Consider the following 23,854-nt stretch of genomic DNA (forward strand, 5'->3'; position numbering starts at 1 on the left):
GGCATGGCAGATACCACTTTTCCAGATTGAAGAGTTTTGGTTCCCGCAGAAATAGCATTTGTCATCAGCTTATCAGGTCTAGGAGTCTTCACCTCTTGAGCTCCGAAATCATAGACATGACCCTTTCCTTTATCCAGAATCTTAGTGACAGACGGAGGAGGCTCTAATCTTAAGTAAGTCTTCTGACCAACTGGATCATTCTCCAAATCACCAAAAGACTTCTTAACTCTTTCTTCTCTTGCTAATCTCTCTGCACCTTCAGCAGCTCGCAAGTAAAGTCGCATATCCTCCATAACTTCCTTAGCAATCTTAGGTTTTCCAGACAAAGCATCAAAACCTAAGAGATGATCTGGAATAAGTCCAAACAGCGGATCAGATTCCTCTAAAACCTCATTGATCTCCTGAGACATACTCTCTGCAGATGATCCTGATGATTTCTCATTCAACATCTTTGTACTCCTATAGATAGAGCACGAAAGTTGTTCATGAGTTAGTCGCTGACACGTATAACACCGTTTCTGAATCCTTTCATAATCATACAGGATGTTCACAGTGTCACCACCCGGCGTTGTTACTTTCTTGGCTCTTCGGAGAGGTTTTGAAACATCGAAACGTACAAGCACCCTTACATACTCTTTGATTTGCGGCTTGTCTGGATCAAAAGCAACCTCCACTACTTGACCCGCGAAATCTCCTAAGGACCATAAGGCTTTCTTCGTGTAGTGGTTTATCGGGATGTTCCTCATCTGAACCCATACCATGATAAACTGAAGATAATCTTCAGGAGGTTTCTCCACCCATCTTTCCAAGACGATGGGCCACAGATTGTGAGTGTGAACGCCTTTGTTAAGAACGTCAAGCATATCATGCTCGTGAGTAAAAATAAACTGGAACTTTTCACGGGTGAGAGCCACTCCTCTCACTCTACCATACAACTTCCACTTCCGAGGCATGTTGAGAATCAAATCTGCCATATCCTGACACTGAGGGTTTAATAATCTGCCCACCAAGCTAAGTGCGTTCCTACCCGTTGAGTAATACTCCGGATGATCAGGAAGCACAAAGGGTTCTTCATCTTCTTCAATCGAGAGTTGAAGAAGCGCGTTGTCCAGGTGAGAAGCCATAGAGAAAACCCCAAGGAGAGATAACCAGAACGAAATTGATAGATCCCCAAATTTTAAAAACCCCTTTGATTTAGAGAAGAACACAGATGATCTTCAAAGACAAACTCTAAGATTTTTAACGATCAGATAGGATAACGATGACAAAACCAATAAAGAGGAAACTTTTAAGATAATAAAACGTGATAAACCAATTATTTATTTGCGGTTAGTTTAGACGTAACTAATTTTTTTTTTTTTGACATCCGACGTAACTAATAATGTTTATTGAGACGTAGGTGTTCTATATCTCTAGTAGAAATACTGGTGGAGCTCAAATTAGGCACGCGCAATCGGATCCCAATCGAGTTTTGGTTTTATCCAATCAGATCCTGTTTTTTCGGGCTTATCAAAATTAGCTATATTTGGGTTATATGAAAGTCGAGTTCGAGATCGGTTTGGGTTCTATTGGGTTCAGGTTCTATCGGATTTGGGTCGGGTTATTAAATCTTCAAAAAACTGGTACAACCCGATGTACTTTCAAGTTGGGGTCTAAGTCGGTTCTTCCGTTTAAAAGTACATGATTTGTATCTACTTTGTAATTAAAACATAAGTAAAATCAGTTTTTCTGTTTTAAAAATACATAATTTGTACATATTTTATAACCAAAACATAAGTAAAATCGATTCAAAAATAAGAAAATAATCTCAAATTGATCATTCAAAATCAAACGAAAAGGTAAACATAGTTAATGATAAAAAGGAAACCAAATAAATGAATGCATAAAACGAAAACCAAGTTCTCATGAAATGAAAAATATTATTCAATGAAAACAAAACCAAAACCTAAAAACTTCAAATTTTAACCGCCACCTTCAACCATCAACCTTCGTGTAATATATATAATTATTTTAGATGTTCAATAATATTTTAGTGTATTTTGGATACACATTAGGAATTGAAGAAAAAAAACATATTTTGAAGGATGTTATCTATTTGATTATTTCATATTTTGTTATTTTATTGTACCTAACTCGAAAATATATAAGTAAGTAATAAAATTAATAACAAACTAAAAGGTATTAAATAAAGGGCAATTGTCAATAATAGCACCTTTTGAAGTTTATGTCCCAAAAATAGCACTAGAAGGAAAAAGTCAAAAAAATAGGTTTCATTAAAGGGGTAATTTATCCTTATACCCTTTGTTATAAGAATAAATAAAAAAACATTTCATTTCCTTCGATCGCGAATCGTGTCGTCTCCTCTCGGGAATCTTCAAACCCTCACCGGCACTGTCGTCTCCGACTCGGGAATCGTCGTCTCCGGCTCGGGAATCATCTTCTCCGACTCGGGAATCGTCGTCTCCGGCTCGGTAATCATCTTTTCCGGCTCGCTAGTCATCTTCTTCGGCTCGCTAATCATCTTCTCCGGCTCGCTAATCATCTTCTCCGGCTCGCTAATCATCTTCTCCGGCTCGCTAATCATCTTCTCCGGCTATCTAATCATCAGCGTCACACTCTCTACTCTCAAAATCGGACACAAATCACTATGTAACTTTTTAAAATTAGGGTTTTTGAATTAAAATTTGGGAAGCTTGCGTTTTGATTTTGATTTGTTTGTTACTCTTTCTTATTAACCAGCGAAGCAAATGAAAGACTTTTGAATTGTGGGAATACAAAGTTGTTGGAGCGTAATTCATCTCTTTGAGGTATGTTGCAGATTCAACCTTATGTGTGTTTTCTTTCTGAGAGATTGGTCTCCTGGTTTTTGCTTGTGTATAGACTTGCTCGTTTTAACGTAATATGATTGGTAGACTTCAGGAAGGATTTGTATAGACTTCAGGAAGGATTTGTATTGTTTCAGGAAACCCTTCCTGAAAATTGGATTTTTTTTCTTTCTTGTCTACGCAGGATAGAAACAAGATGGGAGATTCAGTACCTCTAAAACTAGCACTGCCAGAGCTGAAGTATCCTATTGGTTCACAGCCAAAGGAAAAGTCAGCAATCAACCAATACTCTGGCTCAGAGTATATCTCTATTGTCAAAAGCATCCTAAAACCAGATGAGATGATAAGAGTCCGAGGATCATTTCTGGGACCTGTAATGAAGCTCAGTGAGAGAGGATTGAAGTTATCAGCAAAGATAGTCTACGCCATTCTCACTAGAAGCATCGTTTCTGTCAAGGAGAATGAAGCCTGGTTCCATTTCGGTGCGCAGCCAATGAGGTTCTCTATAAGAGAATTTCATATGATGACAGGCTTGAAATGTAGTGGTGCATTAGAAGGACCACGAAGGGAAACCGAGAGATTTAATTGGGAATTGCTAAAGGGGCGTAGTCATAAGTTAAGTGACGTGGTGGACCAGCTCAGAAACACAAGAGAAGATGCTTCTGAGGAGAGAGTATGCCTCGCAATGCTCATCCTGGTAGAGAGCATATTATTGCGGAAGAGCAAAGGAGGGAGTTTTCCTTTGGAATATGCGAAAAATGCACAGGATATGACATATCCATGGGGAAAAGAGGCTTACATTGTGCTCCTGAAGTCAATTCAAAACGCTGTCGCGAATCATTTGGAGAATAAATCCAAATTTGAGTTGCAAGGTTATCCTCTAGTATTCCTTCTTTGGATACTAGAGTCGATTCTTTGCTAAGGGATAAGTTCAGTAAGTGTGTACCAACAGTTGAGGTTCCTGGGCCGACTTACTTGTGTGAAAAATACACTGAGGTAGAGAATCCATCACTTGATAGGGTTTTACAGGTTGAAGCTGATACAAAGGTAAGCTTTTCCAAGTATATGTTTCTCAGTTTATTTGGCTTCTTCTTTTTAATATGTTTCTCATTGGTCTTTTTTTAAATACTCTCAGCTGAAGGTCCATTGCATACTACCTTCTATTCCTCATGATCCAGAAGATGATATCTCCATTGAAGACAAATATAGTGACGAGCTGGAAACAGTGAAAGATGTAACAAAGAAAGGGTACAAGATTACAGCCGATGACTGGGAAAATAGGTGTGTAGACACATTTGACACATTGGATGCTCTTATTCAAATGATGGCAAATAAGGAGACTGGCCAAGCTTCTACTCCGATTGATGAGGATTCAGTAAATGAAAAAGTGAACAGGATCATCACGGTAATGGAGGAGAATCTGAAGAGCATGAAGGATCGAATGTCATTACTGGAAGAAGAAAACATACATCTTAGAGCTCGTGTGTCAGAGTTGGAAGGAAACAACAATGTTTTTCCCACTAACGTGACACAAAAGGTAAATTCTCAAAACATCTTCTTTTACATTTGCATTTTCAAGTATTTTTTGGAAGATCTTGTACATATTCTTGAATGCCTTCCTAATATTTGACAAACAGCGATCCAGTGGGACACCTTTATCTCCAATGTCTCACACGCAACCATCGAGTGAGACACCTTTATCTCCAATGTCTCACACGCAACCATCGAGTGAGACACCTTTATCTCCAATGTCTCAACAGCCTAATTTGACACATGAGGTATGTAACCAATAAATATTGTTGAGTTTTGAAGTAATATTTGGAAAGCTTTTGTACTTCTTGAATGCATTCCTGATTTTTGCAGGAGACAATGATTGAATCAGCTGCATCTCCAAAGTCTCAACAAAATGAGGTATATGCTCAAAAATTTTAAGAAAATATTTGGAAATTCTTGTACAAAATCCTGAATGCCTTCCTGATTTTTGCAGGATTACACGCAACCATCGAGTGAGACGCCTTTATCTCCAATGTCTCAACATCCTAATTTGACACATGAGGTATGTAACCAATAAAATATTGTTGAGTTTTGAAGTAATATTTGGAAGCTTTTGTACATATTCTTTAATGCATTCTTGATTTTTGCAGGAGACAATGAATGAATCAGATGATGAAACTCCTGCCCTTGATACTCAAGTATTCTCTCCTAATCTGACAAAAGAGGTATATGCTCAATGATATTGTTTTCACAGTTGGAGTTTACAAATTAGTTTTGGGTGATTTTTTTTTACATATAAAGGCTTTTCTGATTTTTGACAGAAAGAAACAAAAACGTCTACTCCAATAGCTCCAAAGAGTATTGAAACTCCCGTTTATACTCCAAGTCAGACTCAACAGGTACATGGTCAAAAACAAATCTTGGATTTTTAAGTTAATGTTTGGAATCTTTAGAACGTACTCTGGATTGACTTCGTGATAATTTTTACAGATTGAGAGAGAGCCATCGGATGACACGCCTGCCCTTGATACTCAAGTTTTTACTCCTAATCTGACAAAAAAGGTATATGCTCAATGACAGTTGGAGTTTACAATTAGTTTTGGGTGATTTACATATATAGACCTTTCTAATTTTTGGCAGAGGGAAACACAAACCTCTACTGATGAAACGCCACCCAAAACTAATCAAGAAGAAGGAAAACTAGATGATGAGGTAATATTTACTCTAGAAATTATAATTGAATGTATTCATGATGGTCTTTCCTGATATTTTTTGCAGATTGTGATTGAGTCACCTGCTGCTCAGACTCAAGTTTTGCAAAAAGAAACACTGGAAATGAATGAGACACCTTCTTCTCCAATATCTCCAAAGAGTATTGAGGCTCAAGTTTTTACTCCAATTCAGAAACAGCAGGTAAATGTTCAAAAAATCTTGGAGATTTCAAGTAATGTTTGAAAGCTTTTGTACGTGTTTTTGATCCCCTACCTGACTTTTTTTTGTTTTTTTTGCAGACGGTAACAGAGGAAACGTATGAGGCTACACAGCCATTGACTGAGATCATTTCAGCAAACAATAAAAAGGTAAGCATAGAAATGTCTTTCATAAGTACAACTTGAATTTTAAATTGTAGAAACTTCTTCATAACTACCTCTTTTATTTTACTGTTATTACAGGAGGATACACATGCTGTGCATCACACACCTTCCTCTCCATTGTCTTCACTAATTGCACTAGTTATTGAAGAAAATAAGAATGCTTTGGTAAGAAGAAATATTTAAAATGTTTATGTAATATTTTTCTATTCAACTAACTCTTACCATTTACTTTTGTCTTATAGAGTGAGACAGAAACTGCGACCCAATATTTTTCTACAAGTGAAGGAGAGCATACACAATCAAGCAGAAAGAATCAAGCAGAAGAATATCTCAAGGATACTACAGAACCTACTACTGAGCTAGTTTCCACAGATGTTTCGAAGACACAGCCTCTTACTCCGCAAACACAGCACCTTCAGACAAGTGAGGGAGATCAATCCGATGAGACACCATCAGAGCAGAATCAAGCAGAAGAAAATCTCAAGGATACTACAGAACCTACTACTGAGCTAGTTTCCACAGATGTTTCGAAGATGCCGCCTATTACTCTGCAAACAGAGCATCTTCAGACAAGTGCTATAGATTTTTCAGAAACAAACGAGGTATGCATCGAGTATATTTGATCTTTAATTATTATTCTAACAATTTAAAACCGCTGATGTTACTGAATCTTCATTTTTAATAGGTTGAAGTAAGCAGGCTTCTAGCTCACTTTCAAATAGGCGCAGAGGTTGAGATTTTGTCTACTGATGACGAAATATGGTATCCAGGAAAGGTTGTTGATCTTAAACTGTGTGAAGGACTAGAGGAGCTGACAGTTGAGTACACGACACTCTTCACAGACCAACATAGACTTCAGAAACTTCAGGATACTATCACGGCTGACAAAATACGTCCTGCAACACCAACTAGTGACCAAAAATCCTTTGAGATGATGGATAAGGTAGAAGCCTTTTACAACAATGGCTGGAGCAGCGGACAAATTAGCATGGTACTTGGTGATAACACATACTCGGTGTGTCTCTATACTTCTATGGAAACTATTCTATTCAAACATTCAGATTTGCGAATTCATAGAGAATGGAAAGATGGAGTCTGGAAGATGGCAGATAAGGTAAATCATAACTAGAATTATACTTCACGTGAATTGTTTGATATACATACATTTTAGTTTCAGGAATGGTTTCCAGAAATTCCGATTGCAACAAATTTGATAATATTTTGCTTGGTGTCTATTGTTTGATTAAAGGTGAAGCCTGATAAGAAAAGGAAAGCTGCTGCCTCATCACAAAATTCAGGAATGGATAATGTTTTCCTAAGAAGGAGCGAGAGGGTGCCTAAACGATCTAGAGACACAAAAACTCCATTCAAGTCTGACAGAAATCCGGCTTTAACTGTAATACCTGAGATTATACCTGCAGTTGATCCGTTTTCAACTCCTGCGGAACATAAGCTTTCAAGGCTTCAAAATTGGATGACATTAAAGCCCGGCATGCATGAAACGTAAGCATGTTTCTGTCCTTGTCTATATATTCTTATATTTATGTATAAGAGGTTTGGTAATTCCTTTGAATCTTTAATCGACTGCAGGTCCCTATCAATCAATGATAATAAGATAAGGAAATCTTTCTTTCAAAGCATGGAAAATGCAAAAAAGGACCTTAAGAAAGAGGTAATTTGTTTACATATGTTCTTGCCTTGAGCTTTTTTTTTAAAAAAAAATTCAGGAAGGATTTGTTTAGTTTCAGGAATTATATAGTAACAAATTAGATAATGTTTGCCTTTTTTTTTGCAGCACATTGATGGAGCCTTTGCAATGCTAAATTGCAGAAGAAATGAGAATGCTGCTTGGTTCCACAACTACAAGATTCCAAAGGCGTGCTTCCTACCTATGGAGTTCTTGCATTGCTTGCTCTCTGATGATTTGGCTTACAAGAAAGAAAAGGTCAAAGGTAAAAAGATTTTCAACGATTTATTTAAAGATACTGTGAGAGGGAAGGTATATCCAGAGAAGACATGGGGAGAAGATGTTGATGTTGTGTATGGGATTACTCTTGGAAAAAAAAGCAATGTCTGGATTGGGATGGAAATTCATTTGAAGAAGAAAAGAATCACAGTATATGATTGTTTTCAAAAGGAAAGCAACAGCATTGATATTCCTCAAGTGAAAAAGTTGGCAGGTATGTATAAACAATTTGTATTTGATGTATTCAACTGTTTCTTGGTTTGAAATATTCAACTGATTCTATCTTGATATTGATTTTTAAATATGACAGTGTTGATTTCTAATCTGCTGGTGGAATCTTCTGGTGATGAGGTAGATAAAGTGAAGATGATTCCATTTGAGATTGAGCAGGCACAAGGTTTACCCAAGACAAAACATCCTTTCAACTGTGGGATATTTCTTGTCAAGATTCTGGAGTGCCAGTCATTGAAGATAGGAGACATGACAAAGATTAATGATGACAATGCATTGGAGCTAAGGAGAACCTTGTCTTGTGAGATCTTCAACCAATTTGTGGATGAGAGCTTTGGGAAATGAGAATGATGCATGAAAACATTTTTTGTTTTAGTTAAGACTCGGTTTTAGTTATGACTGTTTATTTTGTTATGTTGTTGGCGTCTGATTACATAAGAAAGATTGGAAGGATATCAAGTATTTTTTTGGGTATCATATATCTTGGAAGGTTAAAATAATGTTTCTGGATGGGTTTCCAGAAAAAAAGTTAAGTGTTTCAAATGTAAAAAAGAATGAAATGAGATTATATACTAAGGATTGGACATGTATATGGTAAGCTTAAAATTGTGATGTTTACAGACAACAAAAATTTAGAACCACAAAGGATCGAACCCAGAGGGAGAGAGTTTGCGTATTTGGATAGTGTGGGAGTTTAGCCACTAGGCCAAGAAGAATCATCTGTTAATGGATTACATTTAATTTTATTTAACTCCAAACTGTAACACAAAAAAAAATTAAAATTGATTTTGAATCCACCACATATCGAACCCGGGGATAGAGAGACTTTTGAGTTATGAAATGCCTTGGTTTAACCGCTGGTCTGAGGAGAATCATCTGTTAAAGAATATTACATAAGCATACTTAAACCAATTAATATAGGATAGGTTTCCAAAACAATACATTTCGATTGAAAAAAGACAAAACTCTTGCCGTCTCAACACTCTCGCCGTTTCAAACTTCTCGAATCTCACTCGTCTCCGCCTCTCGAATCTCTCTCTCATCTCCATATCTCTCGATCTCCGACGAAAACCCATCTCCAGAACTCTCTCTCTCTCTCGATCTTTTACGCGAGCTCTCTCTATTCTCCGAGAAAAACCATTTCTAGAGCTCTATCTCTTTAAGGTATGTTGCAGATTCAACCTTATGTGTGTTTTCTTTCTGAGAGATTGGTCTCCTGGTTTTTGCTTGTGTATAGACTTGCTCGTTTTAACCTAATATGATTGGTAGAATTCTAGTTCATGTGAAAGCATGTGTATAGACTCAGGAAGGATTTGTATTGTTTCAGGAAACCCTTCCTGAAAATTGGATTTTAATTAATTTAGACAAATAAAATTTTTCTTGTTTACGCAGGATAGAAACAAGATGGGAGATCCATTACCATTAAGACTAGCACTGCCTGAGCTGAGGTATCCGATTGGATCAGAGCCAGAGAAGACGATATCGATAAACCAACACTCGATAGTTGCTTATATCAAAACTGTTAAGGAAATTCTAGGAAATGATGAGTTCAACAGAATAAGAGGGACGTTTTTGGGACCGGTGATCAAGCTTGGAGAGAGGTCTTTGAAATTATCAGCTAAGATAGTGCACGCAGTTCTCACCAAAAGCATCAAGACAGTGAAGAGACACGAAGCATGGTTCCATTTTGGTGCTCAGCCAATGAGGTTCTCTATAAGAGAATTCCACATGGTGACTGGTTTGAAATGTAGTGGTGAAGCAAGAGAACCACGAGAGGAAACCGAGAAATTTAAGTGGGACTTCCTAAAAGGGCGTACTCATACAGTAAAGGACGTGGAGAAGCAGCTCAGAAACACAAGAGAAGATGCTTCTGATGAGAGATTCTGCCTTGCAATGCTCCTCCTGATTGAGAGCATACTACTACAGAAGAGCCTTCTCGACGGTGGCACAACTTTTACTTTGGATTATGTGAAAATAGCGCAGGATATGGATGTCTTGATGACATACCCATGGGGGAGAACAGCTTATAATTTGCTGTTAAAATCACTTCAGAGAGCTGTCGACAAAAGCCTCGACAAAAACAATTATGATTTGCAAGGATTCCCTATGGCATTTCTTATATGGATACTTGAGTCAGTACCTTTGCTACAGTATGCATTCAGTCAAGTTGTTCCTATTCTGAGCGTTCAACCGTCTACCCCAATATTTTTGTGTGAGAAGTACCTTCAAATAGCTTCTCCACAGCTGATAGATGTTCTCCTAATTGAAATCAAAGATCATGTAAGTTTTTACATTATTTTTTTCTTGTTTCTGTTTTGCCTTATGATTCTCCATTTAAAAGCTAATTATTTTTATGGTTTCAGCTTAAGGTCACATGCATCCTACCTCCTATTTCTAATGATCCAGAAGCTGATGTTTGCATGGAAGACGAAGCTAATAAAGATCTGGATGACATGGCCGATTTATCCAAGAGAGGTTATAAGTTTAAAATTAGAGATTGGCGAAACATGTCAGTAGACCTATACGGTGCTAATGAACAAATAAGAAGAGCATCTTTACTGTTTGGGAATGGAGGGATGAGTCAAGCTTCTTCTTCGTATCAGGAGGAGTCTTTGGAATCAAAGATCAACAGAATCAGCGAGATGGTGGGAGATAATTTAAGGATCATGAACGATCGTTTGTGTTTGATTGAAAAAGACAGGAAACAGATTAAAGAACGTGTGACAAAACTAGAGAAACTACAAAGAGTTACTTCATATGAAACTCCAAACAATGAGGTAACTTTTTTTCGGAAATTAAAATTAATGTTTATCTAGTTCTTGATTCAGTTTTTTTTTTGAGTTGTCAAGTAATTTTGGAAGATGTTATACATATTTAGGATTGCCTTCCTAATTTTTGTTGTACTTGCACAGACTGACACAACTCCATTTCATGAGACGGCTTCCAGACAAGGTGAAGCCAATGCAGATCAAGCAGATGAACAACTTAACAATGAGGCAAGTATAATTTTGAAAACTGTTGGTATTTATAAAATTATGAATTTGGTTGTACTTAAATTAATTTTTGGAAGTTCTTGTACGAGTTCATAATCCCATTTCCTGACTTCAGGATACACGAGAGCCTATGAATGAGATCACGAAAGAGACACCTGGTTCTCCAATAGCTCAACAGAATATTGAGACTCCAGTCCTTACTCCAATTCAGACGCAGCAGGTACCTTCTTTAAAAAATTGGACTTTTCAAGTAATTTTTGGAAGCCCTTGTACGTGTTCATTCAACCATTCCTGAATTCAGGAGACTCACGAGCTTATGAATGAGATCATTTCACCAAACATTTCCGACACACAGCCAAATACCCGAGCTCGCAGAAATCTTTTAACAAAGCAAAATAAGGTATTACTTTCATTAAAACCTTTAATAAATATACAGCAACTATCAAAATGACTGGATATCCTTGAATCTAAACCATCACAGGATGTAGAAAGCAGAGTTCAAAATCCCTTTGAGATCGGAGCAAATGTGGAGATTTCATCACAAGATGACAATACTTGTCATAAATGGTATCCAGGAAATGTGTTGGCAACATATTTGGTTGATGGGGTTGAGATGGTGAAAGTTGAGTACTCCGTCCCGTCTCTGGACGAAAAGAAGAGGAAAAGGAGTGTTGAGACACGTGTATCAATTGACAGAATACGTCCTCAACCACCACCTGAGAGATCTGGAGCGAAGAAAAGTTATGAGCTAATGCAGGACGTGGAGGCGTTCGACAATGGTGCCTGGTGCGCTGGAAAAGTTAAAGTCATTTTGTTTGATGGCTCGTGTTTTGTCTCTTTGAACAATTCTAAAGAACAAATTTACTTCAACCATTCTGAGATGCGAAAACCAAGAAAATGGGTAGATGGTGTTTGGGAGATGACAAAAAAGGTAAAACAAATGCCTTGGATCACTTGAATTGAAAAATAATGTCATTTGTTTAATATCTTGGTATTGATTTTCAGATGGAAGAAGAGCAGACGCAGAGTGTGAATCCAAGTGAAGGAGATGGTGATAAAAAGGTATGAAATATTTATACATCATACTAGGAATTAAGATATAAATGTATCTGAATTTTTGTCATTCAAAAAGGGGAAGGCGAAGGCTGTCGCTTGTAAGAAAAATGAAGCAGCTGGTCCATCAGAAGATGGTGTTGGGAAAATGGCAAAAGAGGTAATAAAAATGAATAAGATCCACTTGAATTGAAGTTCAGGTCAATAGTTTGATATATCGGTTTTGTTTCACAGATGGAAGTAAAGCAGGGTTAGAGTGTGAAACCAAGTCAACACGATCATGCAAAAAAGGTATAAAAAATATTTTTACTTCATATTAGGAAGGCATTCAAGTATAAAGATAAAAACGATCCTGAATTTTTGTCTTTATTTTTAATTAAAGGGGAAGCCTGATGTTGGTAAGAAGAAGAAAGCAAATGCTCAGCCAGTAGATTTGCTTCATTTTCTACAGCGAGAAGAGAAGAGGCCAATACGACCTAGAAACCCTCCTATACCTGTAACACCTGAGGTAAACCTTCCAATTGATCCATTTGTGACACCTGAATTTCCTCGGTTTTCAAGGCTTGCACACTGGATGGATCTACGGGGCATATATCGTGTGTAAGCAACTTTTTGTCCTCGCATAAATATTCCTAATTTATTTTGTAAAAGTTTTGATTGATACTAGTTAATTTTATCAACTACAGACCGTTTTATATCAATGGAAAAAAAATTGAAAAAGAGTTCTTTCAAAAAATGGACGATGCAGAAAACAATCTCAACAAAGAGGTAATCAACACTCTGTTCTGTCTTCTATTTGATTGTGTCATATGTTTAGGAAGAGGTTGAGTTGAGCTATGCTATATGTCCATGTTATAGCAGTTCTACATGAAGTTTCTAACTATATTGTTACATTGGCAGCACATAAATATTGCATTTGAAATGCTAAATTGTAAGAGGGTTGAGCAAGGTGCTTGGTTCCGCAACAACAATCTTCCAGCAGCATGCTTTGTACCAGTCAAATTCTTAGAAGTGGTTGGGTACGCTTATGAATCTGTCAGGAAGCCACATAAGAAAAAACAAACGTTATTGGAGGGCTGTGTAGGCGAAATTGTGAAAGGTTTAATACATCCAAAGAAGGTATGGCTGGAAGATGTTGATGTTATATATGGTGTCATTGAAGATAAGTTGAGCTATCACTATATTGGGGTGGAGATACAATTGATGGACAACACAATCACACTCTTCCATTGTGGTCTTCCAAAAGCAAATATCAAACGTGCTCTTAATCAAATCCAAGAACTGGCAGGTAAAAACTCTTTGTGATTTATTAATTTTATCATTCAGTGTAGAAAAATCAGTTTAATTTATATTGTTACATTGATAATGGATAGGATTGTGAAAGTATGCGTATCCTGAAAAAAGAATTTTAGCTAATTTAGAAAATAAAAGTTTGTCACTTGCTGCTTGTGCTTGTGATGCATTTTTACATATTCACTTTGTTGTCTGTTGGTGATTGATTTATTGTATAATTTTGGGTATTTATGACAGTGTTGATTAGTGCCATAAAGATGGAACTTCTTGGTGAAGAGGTTAATTTCGAAGATATCAGTCCATTTGAAGTGAAGTTTGCATAAGGGCTTACAAAGACAAAATTTCCATACAACTGTGGTATTTTTGTTGTGAAGATGTTGGAATGCAGGTCACTGGGATTGAAGAGCATGGCTAATATAAATGATGAAACTGCGATGGACTTACGAAGCAAGCTATGTTGTGAGATCTTCGACCAGTTTATGGATAAAGATTTCCAGGAAGGTCAAAGGAAGTGAAAATGTCATATTTGTTCTACTTTGTTTTCTACTCTGTTTTCTACTCTGTTTTCTACTCTGTTTTTCTACTTTGATATTAATTATCCCTAACGTTTAAGTTTTAGTTTGTAATGAATTATCCCTAACGTTTTTTTCATTTAGATTGTTATTGAAAAATTTTTAGGATGTATTGATGAATTGTCAAATGCTTATGGTACTTTTAGGATGGGTTTCCAGAAAAAGAGTGAGAAAGCAAAATGCACCAAAGCCTAGCAAATTCCTTTAAAGTTTACAAAAAAAAATGAAAAAGAATGTGATCCGATGTTGATTGAACTCGTGAACTCTCGAAAGATGAATCAAAGTGTGCAGCCGCTGTGCCAAGGGTGTTATACTTGCCAAAAGCTATAATAAAACGAAAATAACTTTTGAATATTTAATTAAAAACAGAAAAAAATGTAAGTATACACAAACGGGGATCGAACACGGCTTATTGTGTGATAAGGGTACACTAAGAGTAGAAGGGCTTGCCACTAGGCTACGGTGGATATTCGATAACAGAGTAAATGTGAACTTATTTATTCACAGACGATAGATTTATATAATCTGGATATCATTTTAGGTATTCAGGATATCTTTCTAAAAACAAATTCCTTTAAAGTTCACAAAAAAAAAATGAAAAAGAATGTGATCTGATGTTGATTGAACTCATGAACTCTCGAAAAATGAATCAAAGTGTGCAGCCGTTGTACCAAGGGTGTTATACTTGCCAAAAGCTATAATAAAACAAAAATAACTTTTGAATATCAATACAATACTAAAAGGGGAATAAGGGCTCCCCTCATGCTTCCACGTCCTCAATAATAATCAGCCAATAGGGTGTCTTTTTTTCTCCACGTCATCTATAAATTGGGACCAGGCTTTTGGGATCTTCGATCTCCGTAAATCAGTTCTCTGCGCCTCATATACAGCCCAGGTGAAAAACACTTGACAAACCCTAATCCTCTAAAACGTCCATCTACTCACTCATTTCATTCAATCTGTCTTCTCAGTTTCATCTTCTTTGTAATTAATCAAACAGTTGAGTAATTTATTTTGAGAGGGAGAGAAACAGGCGATCGATTAGGGTTTGTGTTCATCGGAAATTTCTATAACGATCGGAGGCATGAGCTCGACGGGGAATCTGATAACGTCAATCCAGGGCCTATCAGCGAGCTCCGGGGACTTATCCGCACTCCACCGTATTCTCAAAGGAGCTGAGGAGACGCTCCGAGCCGATTCGGATCTTGAACTCTCTACTCTCGAACAGGTTTGTGATTTTAACCCAAAATTTTCGTCACCTAATCAGTATTATAAACCCTGAATTATTTATCTCCTGACAGAGCACAAGAGCACAATGATGCACGGGTCCGTACCATCAAGCAGTGTTCAAATACTTGCATCAAACCATGAAAGATTTACAGCCTTTGTGGACTGAAAGGTGATCTCTATGGTTAGCTGTATATGTATTTATATTATCTTTGAGTTCTATTGTTCATCTGCGTTTTAATTATCACTACTTACACCCACGTTAAACTTATACTCTTTGTTAAAAAATATTGTAGATTTTGTTGGCCACGTGAAGGTGGTGAATGGACAGCTCCCATCCTTGACGAAGTGGAAATAGCAAACACACGGCGTCTTATGATGAATGAATGTATGTGTTCTATTGACTCTCCCAACATCAGTATATAATATATGTATTTAGAAATACTGAATTCTAACGATTAGGAGATAAGAAACTGTTCAAAATCTAAATCATATCTACACAATCAGTTGTATTGAACCTAACCCTGGTAGTTATAATCTTTTGCAGGGTACCTGTTATGAAGCTGTACTTTTGGGACAAGACTGCAACAGATTTCTGCAAGAAATTCATATCCTCTGAAAACACTCCCACCATGCTTTAACTACTATTAACACAAAACGTCTTGGAGGTAATAATTCCTCTCTTTAGATAGCTAACTCACTGCTAATGTTTTTGCAGCATTTAGTTTTTTGCATGTTTCGACCCTCTTCCTCTTTGTAGTCTATGCTTTCATTGGATCAAATTTCTTTGAATGATTATTGTTTCTCTATAGTATTAATTCCTCTCTTTAGCTTCTCTTGCATTGGTTTGTCTTAAGTTTTGATATCAATTGTGTGATTTTTATCATCTGCGACAAAGCTGAAAAGAAGTGGCGTACTTTAGCTACCTTTCCTTTGCTTATAATTATATTCTTTTAGTTGAGTATGAAACCAAGAATTTCAACTAATCTTTGGTTTGGTTCATGCTACATGTTTTTTTGTTCTGAACTATTTTAGTTTGCTTGCTTAGGTTGTTCTATAAATCGTTTCCTTTCTGTAATTGTGCATTGTCTCAACACTTTCAAACACATGCTGAAAGAAGTAGCTATCTATGTACTCAGTAGGTTTGATGGTAACTTCTGTTAATTTTCAAAGGCGGAGCATTGCGCTTATGCATAAATGATTTACAAGTTTTTGGAGGTTCATGACATTGGAAAGACACATGCTTCGTACTATATAGTTTATGCTTTGCACATGGATTCTAAGGTGGAAAACGCCACTGAGATCTTCAGTCTCAGAATATCTAGGTAATGTTCTTCATCATGGTCATCATCGTAGTTTCACAGTCAGCTTTTGTCACATGGCATGATTTGATAGTGTTAAACTTTGTGCAGAAAGGCAAAGTCTATGGAAAAGTTGAATGATTCTTACAAAAATTCATGGTGAGAGCTATGAGAAGATCCAAACAGCTGATGAAGTAAGATACTTAATGTTTCTACCTACCAGGAGGATCCAAAAGAGAATGACCTCTGTCAAGAAGTTGTGGCACTATATTGTCTAGGGGAGATAATCGATAGTGAGTCTCAAATTAACTTTTACTTTTGGAAATCAATAAGCTCTCTTACATGAAAATGATCTCTACAGATAAAAGAACGTTTGGATCAGAAGCCAAAAACCCAAAGCCGAAATTGTAAGTCATTCTGTATTTCTCTGTTTTTAAAATCTTCAAGCATATACAAATTTTACCAAAAAATCTAACTTATTTTGCAACTCCCTATGATATGTGCAGCTCATTCATGGCACCTTCTCCTATGTACACTGACACTACATGCTTGGAGGTAGAACACAAATGATCAACAGGAACACCATTGTACGGATCCACTTGTGGGAGGAGAATGGTGGAGGATATTTTCACCAGCTGCATTTGAACATAGAAGAGAGAAATAGATCAGGAGGGAGACGGTCCCGCCTACCGGCCGAATTCTCAAGTGTGCCAATACCAGGGGAGAAAATGAGTGTGAGACTGAGAGTCGGAATATTTTAGCACTTACGGATCATATCAATTTTCAAAGCTAGGATCATACAAAAAAAGGAGTCGTAACTGAGCTATACACTCCTAGGAAATGGTATGTGGTCTAATTTAATTCTTCCCATAATCTTTTGATTAATCTTTAGCTCGCTATCTTATTTCCTAAGCTGATTTTTTTTGTTGTCTGGTTGTAATTAACAGGTCCGCCTCAAACAAATTGATCACCTTAAAGGATCATTGCTTCTGTTAGTCTTCCATAGTTGTATTTAGCAAAAAGTATGATTGTGTTTATCTTTCAACGTTTTCATTTTTTGAAACATAACTATGATACTAAAAATGTTTGTACAAGTAGTTGTTTCTAAATAATTATTAGTATAAAACAGCGGTGGATATGAAACTATTTTACTAAATTCTTTTTCATGTTCCACCGTCTGTCTTACTTATCACTTATCAGTCGTACTCATGTATCTATAGTACTATTTTTTTTCATCTGATCACTTTTGTTTACTTGAAACTATTATAATTACTAACGTATTTCTATGGTTTTACCCGAGCATAAAAGTTTCAACTGTAAAAAAATAACATTACTAAGGTATTTCTTTGTTAAAATACTTAACATTTTCTAATAATACATGTACAAATAATAAATACACCTATCAGAAAAATATACTAACAATATTTTTGATTAAAAACTGTTTCATGTCTGAATCATGTCTTTGACCACAAATTGACATAAATACGTTTGATAAAGAGTTGCTTATATATAAATTTACCCAAAAATGTTATCTTCAGTAAATTCAAAGAGTTCGATGAAGATTCAACCGTTAAATCATTGAGGTAGTTTTGCTCTGTTTTTCACATTGCTCTGTTTTTCACATTTTCAACAAATGTCATTCATGAAACAAGCAAAAGTGATCAATGAATTCCAAAAACTTTGTGCACAACTGGACATGACGTTAACACAAAGATTAACTGTGTCATGTTTGTTTTATTTTTAGTGTTCCTAGAAAGAGATGATGGCAGAGGTAACTGATGAAACACTTGACAAAGACAGGATGAAAATAAAACTGAAGATTTCACTAAACTATGTAGTTATTTGCATTTCAATCACAAGATACTGATTTGTAGTAAGTAATTTGAAAAGTGCTATTTGTCATATGATTTGTAGTAAATAGTTTCATATATTGATCCTCACTAATGTGATTTGGCAGATTGCAGGGCAACATAATCTTATGATTCTCGACCAGTTTGAATGTTTCTTTAAAGGTCTCTTAGACGCTGATGCTAATAACTCTTGCGTTTGTTGTGTCTTAATGTATTTTTTTGAAGTACAAACAATCATGGCATACTTTATGACCCAATTTTGTTGATTGATTGATAGAGAGGTTGAAGCTTCTCTCCGGTGAGGAGAAGGACCCACACTCTGTCACCACCAAGCGGTTATTGGAGGAGGAATCAAAGTCAAGCCCTAAATGAAGTAGATATTGAAGTCGTAGAAGGAACTTCCTGGCAAGCGTTTTGATTTGAAATCTACGGCATGATTGCAGGTTTATATTTGACATATATTTAATTCCCTTCAGCCATTTTCTCTAAGCATAGTTAAGCCTGAGGTTCTTTTATATTTAGAAACAATTTTAGATAATTAATGTATGTCCCAGACTTCTCTCGATATGTTTAGTCAGATGAGTGTTTGTTTTATGATAAATTTAAGGGAAAGATATGAGATGTTTTTTTTTTTTGGTCATCTAAATTATTAAAGTTTGAACGGGTGATTTAACTACAGCTCCAAAAATGAAGCAAGGCCGAATAACAACATATGCTCAGAAACAAGATTTCAGCTTTTATATGAGATTGCAGTTCCTTGGTATAGTGACTACAACTGCAATATGTTTTCATTTTTTCTGGCATTTGGAAAATTCTGTTTCTCCTTATTTCAGGAGGTCATTTGAGTAGCTCAGTCAGACATTTAAATAACAGTTTTTCACTAAATTTATAAGGTATATACATTTGTTTCTTTGTGCATAATATAGCTAAATGACCACATTGAGAATAACCACAGAAGTAGAGTATTAAAAACAAACAAACCCCGCAGTAACCAATTATTTGCTTAGATACTGGTGGGACTAGCACCATACCAATCATCGTCTATTCTCCTATAGAAAAGCCTTCAATGGCCTACCAATAACAGCTATGTTATCTCCCTTCTTTATTAAACTTTTTAACACTAACTTTATTATTGCATAAAGAGAAATCACAAACCCAACACAATCAAAACACCAATAACTTTAATCTTAAAATAAGCAACTTACAAATTAAAATCGACCAGTTCTCCTTTTTTTGCTAACCATTCAAATAAAACCAGAAAACAAATATTCCATACCAATCAGCTCAACTCAAACTCAACGGTCAATCAACAATTTAAGTCTGCAGCAACACGAATCCACACTTGATTTAACAAAGCCAATGCCTATAGTTTGTTTTAACAGGTTATACGCTTATTTTTATTTTGACATCCGGTATTGATATTATTTATTGATCAACAAGATTCCATAATATTCTTCCTTAATGCTACACTAAGTAGAATCTGTAACCACTTCTGATCAATAATACTCTATCTGTTTCAAAATATATGTTCTAGAAAAATATTTTCTTTTAAAAAGATATATTTTTATACTTCCAATGTATTATTTTGTCTACTAATAATGAAAATAGTGAATTTAAAAAATATTAATTGTATTTTTAAAGTCTCATTGGTTTAGAAATATATGAGATATAAAGTTACAAAAACTATGCATTAATAACTAAGTTTTAAAGTGTTTTAAAGTAATAATAATTTCTGACAAAAACATACAGTAATAATAATATTTCATATAATTTTCAGTGTATTTAACACATACCCCAGTTTTAAAAGTTGTTTAATTTAAAGAAATGTGTATTTAAATTAGCTTTACTTATTATAATTGTAAAAAATAAATTACAATAGTAAGAAAATATATTATGAAAGATTAAATTACATATAAATAAAAACATATAAAAGATTATGTTACATATAAAAACATATAGTAATAATAATTGCTGGCATATAATATAGTAATAATAAATGCTGACAAAATATGATATAAAAGACTAAATTACATATAAAAACATAAATATGATATAAATAAAACATAACAAAGAAACATGTGATTTGGAGATTAATAATATATTTTCTTATTAACCTAAATATGTATAAAAATATATTTTGGATAATAACTACGATTTATTAAATTCTTTATTCATTTCACATTTGTTCACCATTTCATACATAGTTTAGATAGTAAAAATATTGTAAGTTTTACTCATTTCTAATTCAATTTACTCTTTATATTTTTATAACATATCAGTAATATATTGTATATAGATATTTAATACAATATTATTTGAATAAATCCGGGCGTAGCCCGGACAAAATCTCTAGTTTAATTAAAAACAGAAAAAAATGTGAGTATACACAACGGGGATCGAACACAGCTTATTGTGTGATAAGGGTACACTAAGAGTAGAAGGGCTTGCCACTAGGCTACGGTGGATATTCGATAACAGAGTAAATGTGAACTTATTTATTCACAGACGATAGATTTATATAATCTGGATATCATTTTATGTATTCAGGATGGCTTTCCAAAAACAAATAAGCAAATCAGATAACCAAGTTACAAGAACACTAGGCCAAACCATTACAAAATAGTGAAAAACATTGAACAAGTTTTTTATTTAGGTTGTTAATTGAAGAAACAACACAAGAGAAACAAAAGTACTTATTCATTTAAAATAAAAACTGAAAATCAAACATAATGTGGTCCTTAAAAACATAAAAAAAGAAGATGATAACATGAAATTACTCATGACACAGCCAATTTTCGCCAAGTTTATCCCAATCAGGGACTTTGACGTTCACATCAGCAAGCATTCCTTCCGCTTCCGAGTGCTCTTCTTTGAGTTTCTCCAACTCAGCAGTTAAATCAAATTTTCCATCAGCTTTGATAATATCTTCAAGCAACTCGATTTGGACAGCAATTGAATTTGCTTTGCTGGATGCCAGATTCCAATCATTCTCAGATAGCCTGTATTCGTTGGACAAACGAAGAAGAGCCCTGTAATGTACCACAGTTTCTTTTTTCCCCTTATTGAAACCTTCGGCGGCATCACATCCGTAAACCTCCTCTATGGGACGCTTCATCATCTTCTTTGAACTTCCTTCCATTGAAACTTTGTCCTGCAACAAAATCGAAACTAAGATGTTACGATAAAATAGAAATAGAAAAAAGTTCATGAATTGAATGGAAAATGAGAAAAATCGAAAACTAACTTGTATTGCAAAAGGATAAATCAGACGAAATGAAGTGAGTGAATAAAAGGTCTGATATCGTCCCTTATATTTATAGAACTAAAAGGAACTCTTCGATTATTGAAGTCAGTTAAAATAAACTCTTGATTATTGTGGAACTCTTCGATTTTTGAAGTCAGTTACTGAAATAACCAATCATATAACAACCAATCTTGACGAAAAGAAACTCTTCGGTTACTGAGTTACATGATGTCGTTTGGAAGAGACTCTTCGATTCCTGAGATATATGTTTGAACAAAAAAAAATCAACCATTACTCGTAGGAGAGTCGAACCCGGGTCGAACAAATGTTTCGGTATCATAGGTTTCGTGGTTTAGCCGCTAGGCTGAGGAGAATCATCTGTTAGTTGCTTCCACATAATTGAATTTAGCCATACAATTTATAGTAAAATACATTGGAAAGATCTTAGATAGTTCAGGATGGGCTTCCAGAGTATGCATGAATAATATACATGAATATTAGTGTGCTTCTTTCTTAAACTAGAAAGAAATGAAATGAGATTAAAACTAAGGATTAATATCTACACATTTGGAAAAGGGAAAATTTAATAATGTGATTTGCAAATTTTGGAGGAAAAAAAAAATATATATACACATCTCATAGGATTCGAACCTGAAGATGACTAGGAGGAAAGAGGGAACTAAGGTGTAGTAGCCACTAGGCCAAGTTAATTTCAGTCATTACATGTTGTAAGTAAAGTAATATATTTCTTTTATTTTTATTCAACTTAAATTTTTTTTAAAAACTCTGATTAGTAGGGGAATCGAACCCGGGTCGAGTCAAGCGTTACAATTTCGACAGATAGGTGTTTTAGCCGCTAGACCGAGGAGAATCATCTGTTACACTTTTCCACATAATTATTCTTAACAGAAAATGTTGTATTATAAACCTTGGAAATGAACTCGGTATTTCTGGATGGGATTCCAGAATAGTTGAATATTACTGTGTTTTTTTCTAGCAAAGAAGTTTAAACTAAAAATTGAAATGAGATCAAAAGATAATGTTGTATATTACAAAAGTTGGAAGAAATCATACTTATTCAGGATAGGGTTCCAAAAGAAAAAATATATATGGTCTTGTGCATATCATGTAACCATCAAATAGCCAACATCCAAATAATAATCGATAAAAATGTAAAAATGTAGAACTTCATCCTATAGGCCTCTGGCATGTGATCTTGTTGTGCCCTCCTGTGCCACATCTGCTGCACTTGTGGGACTGAGATTTAGATCCAGGAATCCCAAACTCGCCAACGGATCTCTTTCTCTTTGTAGGAGGGCGTCCACTTTTCTTTTTGGTAGCTGGAGGTGGACAAGCCAGTTCATCAATATTCTCTGGATAGGTGGACGTTGACAACTCTCCACCAGGATGTATGCTTTCAGCATAAGCTTTAGCCCACGTTTCTGTCAAGTGAGAAGCATCAACAAAACGGTTTTCATCTCTCTTGATATGCTTAGCAGCAGCGATGGCATGGATGCAGGGGATCTTGTCAATGTCGAAAACATTACATGTGCAATGCCGCTTCTCCAAGTCAACAACAAACTTCATTGTTTCATCCTTCACCTCAAACTCGCTTCGATCAACTTGATACACATTCAACAACATTGCGGCCCCTAACCTAGATACCAATTTCTGCACAACTTTTGGAGTAACCAGGTGCTTATGTTTCGCAGCCGCTTCGCGTCGCTCAAAAAACCAAGTGGTCATCGTCAATCTGATAGTTTCAAGGAGAGAGATAATGGGCAACTCACGAGGCATCTTCAACATAGAATTGAGAGACTCTGCAATGTTGGTAGTCATGATATTATACTTGTTCGCAGGCGCATAGCTTCGTGCCCATTTCCTAAAATCAGACTCTTCCAGATACTTAGCCAATTCAGGACATTTATCCTTTATGTCCTTGAAGATTAACCAGAACTCGTGACACGTATAGGCATCAGCAGCGCTTTCCACCCGAGGTAGCAACCCAGTCTTCGCATATGTAGGAGTGATGTTGCGGAGCAGATGGATCCTGCAAATTCTATGGTGAGATAAGGGATATACATCCTCCAACGCTGAAGAAATGGAGTTAGCCCTGTCTGATACAAAAACAAGATAAGCGTCCGGGATCTTCTGGCTCAAACCTCTAAAGAACCATTTCCAAGAGGCGCCGTTTTCTGCGTCAACCACTG

General features: G+C 35.7%; 3 protein-coding genes across 5 annotated transcripts; all 3 read left to right on the top strand.

The window, feature by feature from the left end:
• Positions 1–3,021: 3,021 nt before the first annotated feature.
• Positions 3,022–5,044, top strand: LOC117127793. The gene is made up of 4 exons (XM_033278462.1): positions 3,022–3,638; positions 3,731–3,872; positions 3,961–4,362; positions 4,463–5,044. The coding sequence occupies exons 1-4, from the start codon at positions 3,022–3,024 to the stop codon at positions 4,616–4,618; spliced, it is 1,317 nt and encodes a 438-aa protein (XP_033134353.1). The 3' UTR covers positions 4,619–5,044.
• A 381-nt stretch (positions 5,045–5,425) lies between these two features.
• LOC117128601 lies at positions 5,426–8,525 on the top strand. Its single transcript, XM_033281358.1, has 9 exons — positions 5,426–5,732; positions 5,831–5,899; positions 5,993–6,079; positions 6,157–6,516; positions 6,600–7,028; positions 7,164–7,417; positions 7,505–7,586; positions 7,710–8,094; positions 8,191–8,525. Exons 1-9 carry the CDS (start codon positions 5,655–5,657, stop codon positions 8,454–8,456), a joined length of 2,010 nt encoding a protein of 669 aa, XP_033137249.1. The 5' UTR covers positions 5,426–5,654; the 3' UTR covers positions 8,457–8,525.
• Positions 8,526–10,428: 1,903 nt separating this feature from the next.
• Positions 10,429–13,209, top strand: LOC117128603. 3 transcript variants are annotated; one of them, XR_004451974.1, is made up of 6 exons: positions 10,429–10,888; positions 11,024–11,107; positions 11,220–11,324; positions 11,406–12,166; positions 12,237–12,317; positions 12,392–12,408. XR_004451974.1 is itself a non-coding variant. In XM_033281385.1 (4 exons), the coding sequence occupies exons 1-4, from the start codon at positions 10,532–10,534 to the stop codon at positions 11,553–11,555; spliced, it is 696 nt and encodes a 231-aa protein (XP_033137276.1). In that variant the 5' UTR covers positions 10,429–10,531; the 3' UTR covers positions 11,556–13,209. The 3 variants fall into 3 exon arrangements, 1 of the variants encoding a protein (XP_033137276.1); XR_004451973.1 differs by having other exon boundaries at positions 11,406–12,317; XM_033281385.1 differs by having other exon boundaries at positions 11,406–13,209.
• Positions 13,210–23,854: the final 10,645 nt, after the last annotated feature.

The sequence above is a fragment of the Brassica rapa genome, chromosome A09, assembly GCF_000309985.2.
Source record: "Brassica rapa cultivar Chiifu-401-42 chromosome A09, CAAS_Brap_v3.01, whole genome shotgun sequence".
In the NCBI taxonomy this organism is placed as follows: domain Eukaryota; kingdom Viridiplantae; phylum Streptophyta; class Magnoliopsida; order Brassicales; family Brassicaceae; genus Brassica; species Brassica rapa.

Bases quoted from the DNA above. Each gene is read 5' to 3' on its own strand.
- LOC117127793 (XM_033278462.1), top strand. From the start codon at position 3,022: ATGGGAGATTCAGTACCTCTAAAACTAGCACTGCCAGAGCTGAAGTAT. The intron at 3,639-3,730 runs GTCAATTCAAAA...TTTGGATACTAG, and splicing joins GCTTACATTGTGCTCCTGAA to AGTCGATTCTTTGCTAAGGG. The intron at 4,363-4,462 runs GTAAATTCTCAA...TTTGACAAACAG, and splicing joins CCACTAACGTGACACAAAAG to CGATCCAGTGGGACACCTTT.
- LOC117128601 (XM_033281358.1), top strand. From the start codon at position 5,655: ATGAATGAGACACCTTCTTCTCCAATATCTCCAAAGAGTATTGAGGCT. The intron at 6,080-6,156 runs GTAAGAAGAAAT...TTTGTCTTATAG, and splicing joins AAGAAAATAAGAATGCTTTG to AGTGAGACAGAAACTGCGAC. The intron at 8,095-8,190 runs GTATGTATAAAC...TAAATATGACAG, and splicing joins TCAAGTGAAAAAGTTGGCAG to TGTTGATTTCTAATCTGCTG.
- LOC117128603 (XM_033281385.1), top strand. From the start codon at position 10,532: ATGGAAGACGAAGCTAATAAAGATCTGGATGACATGGCCGATTTATCC. The intron at 11,108-11,219 runs GCAAGTATAATT...TCCTGACTTCAG, and splicing joins ATGAACAACTTAACAATGAG to GATACACGAGAGCCTATGAA. The intron at 11,325-11,405 runs GTACCTTCTTTA...TCCTGAATTCAG, and splicing joins CTCCAATTCAGACGCAGCAG to GAGACTCACGAGCTTATGAA.